The sequence below is a fragment of the Alternaria burnsii genome (genome assembly GCF_013036055.1).
Source record: "Alternaria burnsii strain CBS107.38 chromosome Unknown 701, whole genome shotgun sequence".
NCBI lineage: Eukaryota > Fungi > Ascomycota > Dothideomycetes > Pleosporales > Pleosporaceae > Alternaria > Alternaria burnsii.
Genome location: NW_024066124.1, coordinates 490199 through 503374, shown reverse-complemented (window position 1 = coordinate 503374; position 13176 = coordinate 490199). Strand labels below are relative to the sequence as shown.

Below are 13176 nucleotides of genomic sequence, written 5' to 3'. Positions count from 1 at the left end.
CTTGCGACATATGAGTGGGCGCTAAATTTGGTGGCGAGGGCACATATTTGATGTCCTTATGGATCGGAGGCCCTTCACATGTCATGGCATCTGTTTTGCGTTCTTGTTTCTGCGCCCTCAGATTGATTGGACTTCGATATCACCAGTAGATATCTAATATGATCATCGTCACTCTGCATCTTGTGTAGTATCTGTGACCAATCGGACATTAGCAGACTGTCGATCGACGCTAAGGGCGCATACGAGGAAGGACGTTTTACTCGAGTCGTGGGCGACACCAAAAGATACTCTGGTATCATTCGCCTGCTTTCGTGTTACATTTTTCGTCATCCAAACCACAACAATCATGTTTACTATGTATGGTGCGTGCAACACAAGGGTTGAGCTTCTTCGTACAGCAATTCCAGATCGACTTGTCCGGATTGTGATTTGCTCGATTCGTGTATGCGTAGGGTGATACCGCGTACCCCGGCGCCTATGCCGAAGGCCACTTAGTCCCGTAGCCGTCCGAAACCGACATTCTTGTATCACTTGAGTACCTCGTCTCGGACGAGTCATTTCTCACATGCTAGGCCAACCAGAAGTATGGTGCGTCAATATGCAAAAGGACTCAAAAGGTATGATCATTACGCATGAATCAATTGAACAGATCTCAGTTTGAAGTTTGCTCGCCAAGACGGCCTTTCGCTGAGGTACACTCATCAAGGCTTTTTGCAAGCCCCCGTGCTCATTTTATCCACTGGCGTGCCTGCATCTCTTGACTGCTCCTTCATTATGAGTGTTTTGTTGTCGATTATGCGTGGCTCATCACGTTCATATGTCATGATGGACTAGAGCATAGCTGTTGTCTGTCCACCATGCGTCATTTGCGTCCCGTATCGCAGTACTCGAAAATACTTGTTGGTCGTATCGCGCATTGTGCGTTGACTAGCAACAGTGGCGTCTATTGGGGTACCGTTTCGGTAAACGAACCATCCGTTGAATCTGGAGATGAGTACACCGCGCTATTTGCCCGATCGTGCGGTTTGCGCAACTAATATCCAGTCCAAGCTCTTCCTACTGCCTTCTTATGGGCGGATAACAGGTGGCGGTCTCTGGTGTTTGTCACCTTGTCGCCTGAGTAGGGATTTTGCTCGTGTTTTCTCAAAAATAGTGGAGTTGTATCGATCTTGAAGATCATAGACGATCGATCGATTGTGAACGAACTTTCATAGATATTGCAAGTCAGGTCTACCCAAGAAGTTCCCTTGAGGCTAGAACGTCTGGCTCTTTATGCAGTCTTCTCATTGGCAGGAACCAGCTGCATCACCATATCAAACTTTTGGTTCCGAACAATGCCCCAAAGGGAAACAGGGCCGACCCGTATAGGGAGCGGCAAGCTGATGCTGATCCGACGCGTTTACCCGTGATCAATTCCACGTGGGAAGTAAATTCATACAGAATCAATAACTTCCCCATGAAGCTCGTGCATGACAAGTTTACATTAAGTTATGAACAGTGCTCTTGTCTGCGCTGCATTCCTCAAGTTTCAATTCTTCTTCTTTGCAACAGATACTATCTCTTGGATACAACTCCATGTCATCCCAACAACTCCCTCTGACGTATTGTGTTCACCATATTTATCGTGATTGGATGTGTGCAGATTTTGCTTCGAGCAACCGTCACGGCTTGTATGCTGGTTTCCCCAGAATTCGACATTTTGTACAACATAACCCAGGTAGCCTACGTAGCTCCCGCAGGCTTGCTACATGACACAACGTGATACGTCAAACGGGAGTTGAACAATCGACGTAAAAAAATTATCATAGCGTGTACGAAGACTGACGAAAAGCACTAGTAGAGAGCACTGTCGAAAGCTAGAATGAAAATTATCATCAGCTTCCTTACCAGCGTTAGCCGCGCATTGGAAGTCTCATCCTCACTACCGTCCTACAAGGAAGATCTTGAGCTTGAAAAGGCGACGCATTCTTCGCAACATTTGTCATGGAGCAACAACCATGTTTCAATCTTCAGAGCTTCTACAATTTCACCAATCACTCCACAAGGGCAAAGTACAATCAATCGAACCACGACAACGCCAAGAGGATGCTTTCGAGCTGTCTGATATGTCAGATAAGGCGTCTGTATCACGTAATGACATCTCTCCACGGTCGTCTTTGGACTCATCGCGGTCAGCGTCTTCTTCAGCTTCCTATACCACTTCAACAGCAGAGACAAGAGCATCCAATTCACTTCGACGACAACCCCCACCTCTTCCAACTTCATCATTGCTGTATTCTCATGAGAATACGACCTCGTTTTCTTCACCGCGTGGCTGGTCTGGCATGTATCGCTAAGCGTTTGGACGATGGCCCTGCATCACAGTCGCTAGGCCGGCGCGTCGGTAACTATTTTTGGAACAGCGGTCCATGGCTCCGGCCATTGCGGTCACTTCGATGGTCGCGTCTTCAGTTTTGTAATCCGTACCAGTCTTGTCAGCCCGCTCTCTTCGCTTTCTCGACCGTGCATTAAGTCGACCAACATACCTGATCTGGTCACATCGACTCGTCTCAAAGTGCCAAAGATCACAAAAGCGTGTGGAAGTTGAAACCTTATTTGTGTTAAGGAGGAAATTTGTAGAACGAATATGATGGTTTGCGAACAGAAAAGACCTGCTTTCTGGTATCGAGATCGGGCCCTTCCAGTGTATCGGTGGTAGCTGCCGATTCTGGTCTGGCGGATGCTTTGCAAGCACTACAATTTATCATGGTTAAACACTTACAACGCTGATCGGCTGCATCGAGTCGAAACATACTATATTTTGAAATCTTTCGAAATGCATACTGTCCTTGTTCATCCTCCTTGATACACTACAAGTAGATGTAGCATAGAGGCTCTCCGCTGAGAGTGCTCATAACGTCACTGATCTTGACATCGGGAGTGTTCAGCCAGTTCGTCTCGATGGCATCATCAAGCGTAGTCCTTGGGCCGTTCGGTTCTAACATAGAGCGCGATCCCTCAACAGACTTCGCCTGGTCTAGGTGCAGTGCTTGCCAGATCCACCACGCTCTGTCAAGCATTGCATGATGCATGAAGAAAACGGGATCGTTGACACTGCTATAGAGGTCACCGCAGTCGCCACCTATGGCGAAATGACCCGGAGCGTGAAGACCTGAACGTAAGTGAGCAAAGTCAGTACAAAGTGCAACCACAGTCCATACAGGATACTACTGACCAAGGAAGCCATCGGTAAAACGACCCTGAAGTTCATTTTGAAAGGATGAAATGTCCTTAGATGCGGCACCAAGCGTGATGTTGTACAGGTTTTCGAAAGTGAACCAGGTCTTAGATGCGAAATTGGTAAGATTCCTCTTCGCACAGCGCGGGTTCCAGGCCAGCGCTGATGCTGACTTGTTTGCTCCGGCCATAGTAGGGCTAATGGGTCCAAGGTTCAGTTGCACGCTGACGTTATCAGTAAATGTTACTTGAGTTACGAAAGGCCAGAGACTTTGTAGTAGCTTACTTTTGGAACGGTCCGCTTTTGATGCAGCCACCACCGTTGCCAGACGGTAGATAAATTCTGCCACCGCCACCGGTACTTCTATTGTGCTTGACATAGTAGCCATCGCCACCTATGCTGGTAGCAGAACCATCAAAAACTGGGGACTTGCTCAGATCGTCCTGGTAACTAAACCAATTCCAGTACGGCTGATAGCCAGTATAGCCGCACTCTTCCCTTAATGCGTTCTTAAAGGAATGCATAAAGTACCTATGCCAGCTTAAGAAGTTTCCAGTACCATGAATCGATCTGGTTTGATTGATATGCTGTCCAACAAAGTCGTCGCATCGGGTTCGAGCTCCAGGAACCAATGTCGGATCAGACTTGGAAGGTGAAGTATACATATACTTGACAGCGCTACTACACGCTTTGCGCTCCTTTGTGGACATGCAATCCCTTTGGTAGTTAATTTCCACTATATCGAAGTTGTATCGTGGAGCTGTCTACCAGTTTCGCCTGACGGGCGCTGTGGAGAATATTGCAGCCAGCTCTCCTCTCAAGCGTACCATTCCTCTCCGCCTCTTTGAGTGTTGCCAATGCTTGATCTTGTAGGTCCTGGAGAAGGTCACGAGGCTGCAACGCAGTGGACCCAACTAAGCTGGCCAATGCCAGGATAGCGGTGGGAAGACTGCAGAAACGCATTCTGTAAGCGAGTTTGACCAAGGAGGACAAGGAGCTGCGAGACGGCTGTCCAGCATCGAGTGCGTGCAAATAGTCTAATATGAAATCCTACGGCCCCGTACTAATCTACGTTTGCATGTGGCGACATGGGTCGGGCCCTTGCATCCGATTAGACCGCCTTACACGGACGACTCCTGCTACTTGTGGCAGTGGATCGTATGTAGCAAGTAACTTGAGATGTGTCAGTCTTTGCTGGGCCGTCCTGCCTGCATGTAATCATGCCATTCCAGATGCTGGATGTGACGTTCAAGGACTAGACGCAGAAGATTTTGCCGCGGATGGACCTGTCGTTGCACTGGTAAAGTTCATATACGGGCATGGAGAATTAATGTCGGAATGTATATGTTTATCGGCATCTATGTATGCTTGCAGTTACCTTTTGGGCAAGAATACGTCCGAATGGGAATATTTTCGATCGCAATGTGCCTGAGGATGCCGAAATTGAGGGTTCTCAGGGCGTGGACGGGCCGCTCCAAGGACGACTGCGCCGCAGCCACGCAGGAACGGCAAATCTTGTTCACGCATCGGACGGTAGCTGTAGGATCCAAAACAGGCTTCCATTCATGGGTTCTCGCATCGTTCGAGCGTCAAGCTGACCACAATTTCCAGGTTCCTGATGAATAAAAGAGGATGTAGGCGCTGAAGTGTTCTTGTTGCGAACGGAAATCGAATGATATGTAGGCAGTGCGGAAAGCTTCCGTTCCCGACTGGCCGCGAAATCTCGGTCTTAACGAACTTGTCCTTGTCAAACATCACTGCATCCCACAGCCTCTTGTCCTTCACGCTACTCAGCCACCCCATATTGTTGTTTTATTTTCGTTCGCATCGCGTCTCGAACTCCTTCTACACCCAAATGTTACGAGCGATCTGATGCCATGGTCTTCGACGAGCGGAGCTTGGTCTAAAGCACGATGACACTTCTCAGCCACTAAAAATTCCTCTCTCGTGCGATCCTCTGCGATTCATCGTAAACGTGCATCAGTAACCAGTATCAATCCCTCCTTCACTGAGTGTTGTCTTCAGCCTTATTCCAGTGCTCTTTCCGGAAGTGTGCCATGAACGCCATGCCGAGATCCTTTAGGTCCGCGTTGCAGACTGGACATTCTTCGAATTTCTGGTTCTGCACAGCGAAGTTCCAAAGTCGCGGGACATTCTTCCGGATTTTATCTTTCAACGGCCAGGAGACATACCCCTCTATCAGAGCCCGGAAACGAGTATTGTGGTCTTGCCAAGCAGCTCTCATGGCCAATGTCCGTCTTCGGCCAGGAGTGCTCGGCTCCGATGCTCTAAAAACTGTAGATACGTCTTTGTACAGCTGCACAGTGTGGTATTCCAACGATGTGTCCGCTGTCTCTCGACACACGTGCTGTACAGCCCTGATCTGAGCTACTATAAGCTCCAATTGCGTCAGTCGCATTGACAGGTCGTTGCGGTAACGCAAGCGGACGATGACCCCTGCACTGGTTGTTGTAGAGAGAATCGTTGTTGAACAGAACGGTGGTATGGTTGCAGTCTGACCAGCGCGCTGAACAAAGGTGATGCCTTCTTGTAAGTCATTGCATACGCTTGCAGGCTTTGGCGCAGGATATTTGGTGAGGTCTAGCAAATACTTTTGCATAGTCGTCATGTTGTGTGGCGTTGGAGGATACACGATGTAGACGCGCACACCCGTAATGAGGTGTATCGTACTGCTGCTTGTCAAAGCTGACGCTTCTAGAGGGAGAAGAGCACCGCAATGCATGATCGAAGTAATGTTCACCGACAGCTTTCGGAGAGTATTTGAAGTCTCGTTACTACTTACGAAGTGCCTGAGGCATCGGTCTCCGGCAGACGATCGGAAGGTGAGTGTCGTCGCATACTCGGTATACTGTGGATCATCTAAATGCTCCAGCAGTCCTCTCGCTGTTGCTTCGCGATCTGCTTGACTTAGCAGTGGAAGGCATAAAGGAGGAATGAGAGGAGGGTAGAATTGCGCGTCACCAATCCACGATTGATCCATCTTGAGGATCTTTGACAGTGAACGCGGGTGCAATGGTCGAGCACACGTATCGTGCAGAGTTGCTATCGTGGAGCGATCCCATTTAGAAGGTCCATAGCCATTTTTGAACTCGCGGACCGCAGTCCCACTGCTGGGATCGAGAACCCTCATACGGGCTGGAACCATAAGCTCGGCAATCTCCTCCGCACTTGCAACTGGACATGACTGGAGTTCGATAACGACAGGGTCGAGAAACCACAGACTCTGATTAGCCGATGTGATCTTGCAATTGGAAGCCATGGTGGGACAGCGGTCGCTTTCTGTGCCTGCAAAGTGTGCGTTGGTTGGGCCACAAGAGAAATGGAAGTGAGTGGATTAAGAGGCTTAAATGTGTAGACAGTTTCACAGAAGAGGGAAACTCTTGCGCTAATGCGGACGTGAGCATGACCCACTGTCCCAACGGCAACCTCAACCCTGATCTGTTCTCATCGTACGCGATGGTTTCCGCTCCAGACTCAGCTCTCTGTTCGTGATAGGCTCATACCGTTTCTCCCTCTCTCGCATCCCCCTCCTCTCTCCCATTCACCAAGATCACCATCACTATCTTTCCCATCTGTACCGACGCTCCACTGGCTTTCCCCGTTCCAACTCTCACTTTCACTACGCTGCTCTTCTTCGATAACTATCTCAACTCTGCTCTCGAGTACCATGTTCTCCTTGCTTTCGCTTGCCGTGGATTCCTCCAGCTCAGTGCCATCTTCCACTTCATCGATTGCTCGTTCTAAGGCGCGGTCCCGTCGTTTTCGTCGAAGACAGGTATACTCGAGTACGAGTAGAAGTAGAATGACGAAAACAGCGATGGAAGCAAAGGTAATGCCAGCCTTTGCTGCAGCGGTGAGCTGGGGCGAAGATCGAGGCGAGTGCTTTGTTGGAACAGGAGATATGTAAGGGATTTCTTCGAGCGGTAGATGATTGGAAGAGACACCTTCGTCTACAATGATGCTGGCTGCTGCGGTTATTGTTCGCACGCCGATTGTTTTCGTAAAAGGGACATCAGGAATACAGGTCTATGCAAGCACATCAGTTACCTATCCATCATAGAGCTCCTGGACTAGCACTTACAATGCATCCTGTTTCCATCACATCTCGTCCAACATCGACGGAATACGCCCTAAGAACGTCTGCAATACCCATGACAGCAACGGCGACGACAGAAAGCATGTTCACAATGCGAGCAGGTCGCTAGCAACCAAGCGTGAGTAGGAAGAGACTAAGAAGCAGGTGCACAGGTAGAGGGGAACGCAATTTCGTTACTTCCAAGACAAACAATTGCAACAGTCCTGTCATGCATATGTGCAGCAGTATACCTGCAGTAGCACTCTAACGTGTCGCTGTCTCGAATCTCGACAAGTCGTTTTCGCAGCCTCAGTCACGCGGCGGCGCTCTACTCAGACCACATAGGAATCCGTAAAAGGTGAAGTCAGGGACAACAAGAGTGCAGGATTATTAATTCGGCTATCGCGAAGCATCTTTCGTGCAAACATCGAGGTTACATGCATCTTTTCACCGACACGTACTGGTCAAAGTCATTCTAACGGGAGGGGAAGAGCATGGAGATTTTGAAACACGCCACTCCCGCCCCGCTACGTACAACATACACGCCGTGATACATACGACCAAAACAACGCTTCTCTAGCCGAATTTATCGCCGACATATCGCTGGTCTCCTTTGATCATCGCCACTATCCGGCTTTAGACATTTGCTTCGTCACCTCTTCGCTTCGGTCTTTGACGGATCTGCTTATATTGTGCCATTTTCAGATTCTTAGGCAGCTGATCCTTCAATGACAAGCTCTTTATTTACACTCAGATAGCTCTTGATCTTACATCTCAACCTGTCGTACGGTTTACCCTGGAGACACGTAAGATAACTGGTTGGTTCCTTCGCGTCGTTTGCTGTGATAGCTGTGTGGCCTGAGAACGTCGGGACAAGCAAGTCACCGTCTTGTCTACACAGTAGTTAGCGTCATTGTATGTCGACACATGCATGATCGTGAGGATGTCGTAAAAAGCCAAGAAAGCATACCCGTTCCTGTACAGCCACAGCGAGAAGCTTAACTCAGCCCTTCGTTCTCCAAGACCATCATACTTCTGCATCCCAAACATCAAGCCGCCTTCTCCGTCTTCCTCATATCTTACACAATCGATCAGCCGATCCGTGATAGTACCATTTGCCATGGCACCCTGACAATTCCACTTTGCCAGTCCTGTCGCAGCTGGAACCATCACGTCAAAGTCAATGGTAGATTTGAACTTTGAATCTTCAGGCCAAGGTGGGTTACCCGGAATACCAGTGCCGATGCTCATCATGTGCATATCCAGACGGGGAATCTGCCATGTTTCTGTCTCAATGGTTTGGAGAACAGACAGAGTATGTGGCAGAGCGCTCACAAGAGGTAAAAGAGGTGCGAAGGCGAAGCATATAGTGTACAGTGCCATGTTACCGAAGTCGTTCAATGCTGTTGTTGCTCTGGAAGGTAGTTGTTTCTTCAGCGTTTCTCCTATAGTGATGAAGTGAACGTAGGCATTTATCCAATATACACCCGAGGAAAAAGGCTCTCTCATATCCCCGTTTCGGTTGCGCCTCTCTTAGGTCGCCTTCTTGCGATGCAACCCTTCCAAGGTAATCTGTACCATGACGCAGCCCTGGCACCAACTGTAGCGAGCCATAGCACCACCCCAACCTATAATACAGGCGAGCAGTACCAGGGTACGCGCTTGCCTCGTACAAACTTTTCAGCTTTCGAGCTTCCACAGCCAGTGGAGAGTGTTCAGATCGACCTACAGCTGAGTATTGGCGAGGTGTCTGCAGAATAAGGTAGTTGTTGCTGCACAAAGGTACCACGCCGCGTCGCACGAACACAATATGTCAAAGGAAATGGTTACATAGCCACGTACGGATACGGGTACCTCAATATGTTCTCCGCGCAAGCCATGCGATAGCGCTGATAAGAAGAGCGCTAAGAATGTTCGATGCGCGATCGATATCGCGCGTTTGCTAAGTCATAGCACTGGTATCGTTATGCACCTGCGCCGTTGCCAATGCCAATACCCTCCGCCGATAAACATGTCAAACCGTAAACGCCCCCTGACTACCATGGGAGCAGTATCACATCTTACACGAGATGCTTTCGTCTACCCTTAGACAGCACTTATACAGTTTTACATCTTCAAGCGACAGCAACGCTCCGCCGAACTGCCAGGGCGATCTCTGCCATACTTGACAAATTCCACTCACCCGTTTTTCCTGTTGCAACCGGGACATGTTCTCCAGAGTTGATGATATGCACCTTCATCTTCTCGTGATACTTGAGACCAGGCAGAAGTTTGGGTGTCACAAGAAAGTATTGACTCGTGTTCTCCTGGCACGCAATATCCACCATGCGTCCATGTACCATACGTTCGTTGCGAGGATCCATACCCTGATTGATTTCGTCGACGACGCGGAAGGGCGATTGGGCGAGGTCTTGTAGCGCCATGAGGTAAAAGACGGTTGAGACGGAGCGCTCGCCACCGGATTGGCGGTGGGAGTCTAGGACGCTGAGACTCTCATTTTCTCTGTTAGGATCATTAGTGTCGTTTCATTCACGGACCAGGAAAAAACTGACCGGAAGCGGACGGAGATCTGGATGGACCATTTATCAAAATCTGCTTCGTGTTTGTTCACCTGCACGTCTCCTGCGCATCCGATCATCTCAAACTGTTGCGCGAAGGCTGCGCTGATTTTGCGAACAAGACGGTCGAGCTCAGGCTCCCACTTGCCGCGGATCTCGTTGATCTCATCCTTGATTTGCTCGAGATCACGGGCGTACTCCTCCAGCTTGGTTCGTGCTGTTCTGATTTCCTCTTCGCGCTTCTCGTAAGCTTTGATCGCCCCAGGATTGCCTTCAGCCATCATTCCCAATCGCGCAGTAACAGATTGTATCTCTATGTCCAGGTCATCGATGCTGGGGATAGATTCTTTGTATGCGAGAATCATCCGATTCTCCTCCTCTGTGCAGGTGCTGATCTCTTCCTGCGTGACGTTGAAAATCCTCCTGTAGTCACGTCGAAGGGCTTGATGGCGTTGATCAAGCTCAGCGATCCTGTACTGTTGTGCTTGCTGTTTCTGCAGTATTTCGCTGTTCTCCTGTATCAAGCCCCTTAGTTCAGACTTGGCCTCGATGAATCTAATCTCAGCCTCCACGTGCGACTCATGAAATGCTCTCATCTGTGTGACAGCTTTCTGTAAAGCAGATCAGCAAATGCGACACGAAAGAATGACCTTGACCTACAGCATATTCGAGCGTCAGACTAGCCGCCTTCAGTGATGCGACACGAGCGTCGGCTTTGATTGCTCGAATCCGGTCGGCCGTTTCCGCAATCTTCTGTTTATGGCTGTCCAGGTCCGTTTCTTTCATTGCTATATGGAATCAGCAAACATGCTCTTTCTCTCATAATTGAAACACACACCAATCTTTCCAGGAAGGGCTTCCCATTCGGCCAAAGCTTTCCTGATGCCATTTTGCTCAGCTTGGACGATTTCCTACCCCCTTATTAGTAAATAGAGATCGTATATACCAGCAGGAATCTATACCATTTCTTGTCTGAATTCTGCAATCTCCTCGTTGAGGGTTTTCATTTCATTCTTGACTACAGCGTTTTCCTCTTGCAGCTCTTGTTTTGTTCGCACTAGCTCCCGTTGCTTTTGGTCAAGCTCCCGCATTTCATCCGCGTTGGCTGGCTGGTCAACGAAAAATTGTGCCGGTCTAAGTCTTGTGACAGATGTTGAAGCTTGGCCGTAACGTCGCACAACGCGATTCGTGAGCACACCACTGACCCAGCTGTGAATCGGGCTGTTCGTTACAGCCTCGTGTTGCTCGTCAGAGATTGGATTCGCAGCATAGGCAATCTGGTGTAATCTGTTGTTGTCGCAAAGCATGGCCAAGACTTCATCCGGCCCTTGAAGGTAGTTTAACATATATCCCTCGAATCCGTAGCGAGTCAGTTCTGCTTCAGAGACAGGCTTTTGATACGCAGAGAGAGGCTTCGGCGATGTCCGAAGATGGACGTCGTGAAGTCCTTGCCCGCCGTTCTCTTTCTTGGTTAAGAGTTTGTTCATCAGTAGCTTTTGATCATCTTTGTGGGTACAGGTAATGGCAACGACATCACCCCTTCTCAACTGCCCTTCGATGGCCTGAGCATACCTAGGATCTATGACGGAACATTCTAGGATCGGCGGACCGCACACTTTGCCTTTCAGATTTAGAGAATCCTTGTGCTTCTGAACCCAGTCCCATGCAGCAGCTGTGTCGTGAGAAAGTCTCTGTAAGAGACTGGCCTGTTTCCCGCTTTGGGTATTCAGCCTTGCGCGGTCTGCTTTCAGTTTTTCATTCTGCCTCGAGATGTCAGGCACGCGACGGTTCCTCATATCGAGTAATATGTTTTCCTTTTCCACGATAAGGCCCGCTCTAGTTGATATCTCATTACGTAGAGCTGCCTTGCGTTGCTCGTAAGACTCGGCGTCGTAATGCTCGGGCTCACTGTTTTGCTGTTGCTTCAGCTTGACGATCTCATGATTTAGGCGGACCATGTCTTGCTCGCTCGTCTTCTTCGATGCTAGTTCAGCATTAATCATCGCCGTAGACTCTGCTGCCTTCGTCTTTTCAGCGTCGACCTTTTTCGCAATGTTGTCGGCCTGAGTCTTGATCATATCGACGCGGTTCTTGCGAAGGCGCACAACCTGCTGTATTTGATCCTGATATGCTTCAACCGCCGACTGAGCTTGACGCGCTGGCTCTATGTCGACGTTGATCTGATCGAGCTCCAGTCTTGCTTCTCGGATTTCCGCCTTGATATTATTGATGTTTGTCTTGAGGTCCTTCATCTCGATCATAGGCCTGACCATCTCTAGACATTTTGCTTCTCGCTGTAGATTTTCGCGCTCGTGGTGACGGTCCACATCGCCTTTTAATGAGGTCTGTTGTTTCTCCAATTTCTCAAGACTCTCGCGTTGCTTGGTCTGCTCATCCTCCTTCGATCGCTCGCTGACACGCAGGGCCTTTAGCTGGTCATGCCACTCTACCATGTAAGGAGGCGCTGCAGCGCGTTGAGTTTCTCGTAGACGGTCGATGTCGCTCATCATGGAGAATGCAACAACACGGTCCTGCGGCAAGAACTGGCACAGGTTGTCGATTTGAATGGAATATCCTTTAGCCATCGCTACGACATCTTTCTGGGTTACGCGCCTATCTTCTAGAAAAAAGACAGACTTGTTGTCTTCTTTACGAATGAGGCGCTTGACTATTCGATTTGAGCCCTTGCCAGAACCCGTTGCAAGCTCGATCTCAATGACGGCTTCTGTCGCACCGTGTTTGACGAATTGGCCCAGCTCTTTAGCTCTGCCCAGATGTTCACTGTTCCATCCGAGACCCAGACAGATTGCGCAGACCAAGGTGCTCTTTCCTGTACCGTTCGGACCGATGATCATGTTCAGGCTTGGTCCCAAATGAAATTCGGCGGCCGTGTATGTGACGAAGTTTGTGAGCTTCACTCTGACGAGGGAGCCCGGTTTGAAATCGTCCTGAGCGTGTGCGGTCGAGCCGTTCCGGTGGCCATTCGTTCGGAGGGAGCCGTTGGGCGCGTTTTGTTCGTAGCGTGCGCGTTTGCTGGCGGCGGACGGTGGAGAGGAGGAGGCAGAAGATCCTTCGTCTTCATCTTCGCTGACCGCGCGCGACGGGCGTTTTCGACCTCGCTGAACGATACCAGGCATGGTCGCGATTTGTTTGTGTGGGCCGCCGTATGTGGAGTATGCAGTATGAGGGAGGGGGTTGAATGACGGGAACTATCCGTTAGCGTGACGCGGTGGCTCCGTGCGCTGAACGCGATCACGTGCTGTCGTGTGGACACCTCCATGCTAGCTCTAGTCGATTGTTCTCCA

At 49.6% G+C, this 13176-nt stretch overlaps 3 protein-coding genes across 3 annotated transcripts; all 3 read right to left on the bottom strand.

Annotated features, from left to right (window-relative positions):
• Positions 1–2849: 2849 nt before the first annotated feature.
• Positions 2850–3741, bottom strand: GT037_009998 (di-copper centre-containing protein; the record flags this gene model as incomplete). The annotated part of the gene is made up of 3 exons (XM_038935045.1): positions 2850–3151; positions 3215–3441; positions 3503–3741. 3 exons carry the CDS (start codon positions 3739–3741, stop codon positions 2850–2852), a joined length of 768 nt encoding a protein of 255 aa, XP_038782459.1.
• A 1481-nt stretch (positions 3742–5222) lies between these two features.
• GT037_009997 (uncharacterized protein) lies at positions 5223–7418 on the bottom strand (the record flags this gene model as incomplete). Its single annotated transcript, XM_038935044.1, has 3 exons — positions 5223–6523; positions 6742–7264; positions 7320–7418. The coding sequence occupies 3 exons, from the start codon at positions 7416–7418 to the stop codon at positions 5223–5225; spliced, it is 1923 nt and encodes a 640-aa protein (XP_038782458.1).
• Positions 7419–8022: 604 nt separating this feature from the next.
• Positions 8023–13008, bottom strand: GT037_009996 (structural maintenance of chromosomes protein 5; the record flags this gene model as incomplete). The annotated part of the gene is made up of 7 exons (XM_038935043.1): positions 8023–8206; positions 8284–8758; positions 9496–9815; positions 9866–10482; positions 10532–10659; positions 10710–10782; positions 10834–13008. 7 exons carry the CDS (start codon positions 13006–13008, stop codon positions 8023–8025), a joined length of 3972 nt encoding a protein of 1323 aa, XP_038782457.1.
• Between the last annotated feature and the right edge of the window lie 168 nt (positions 13009–13176).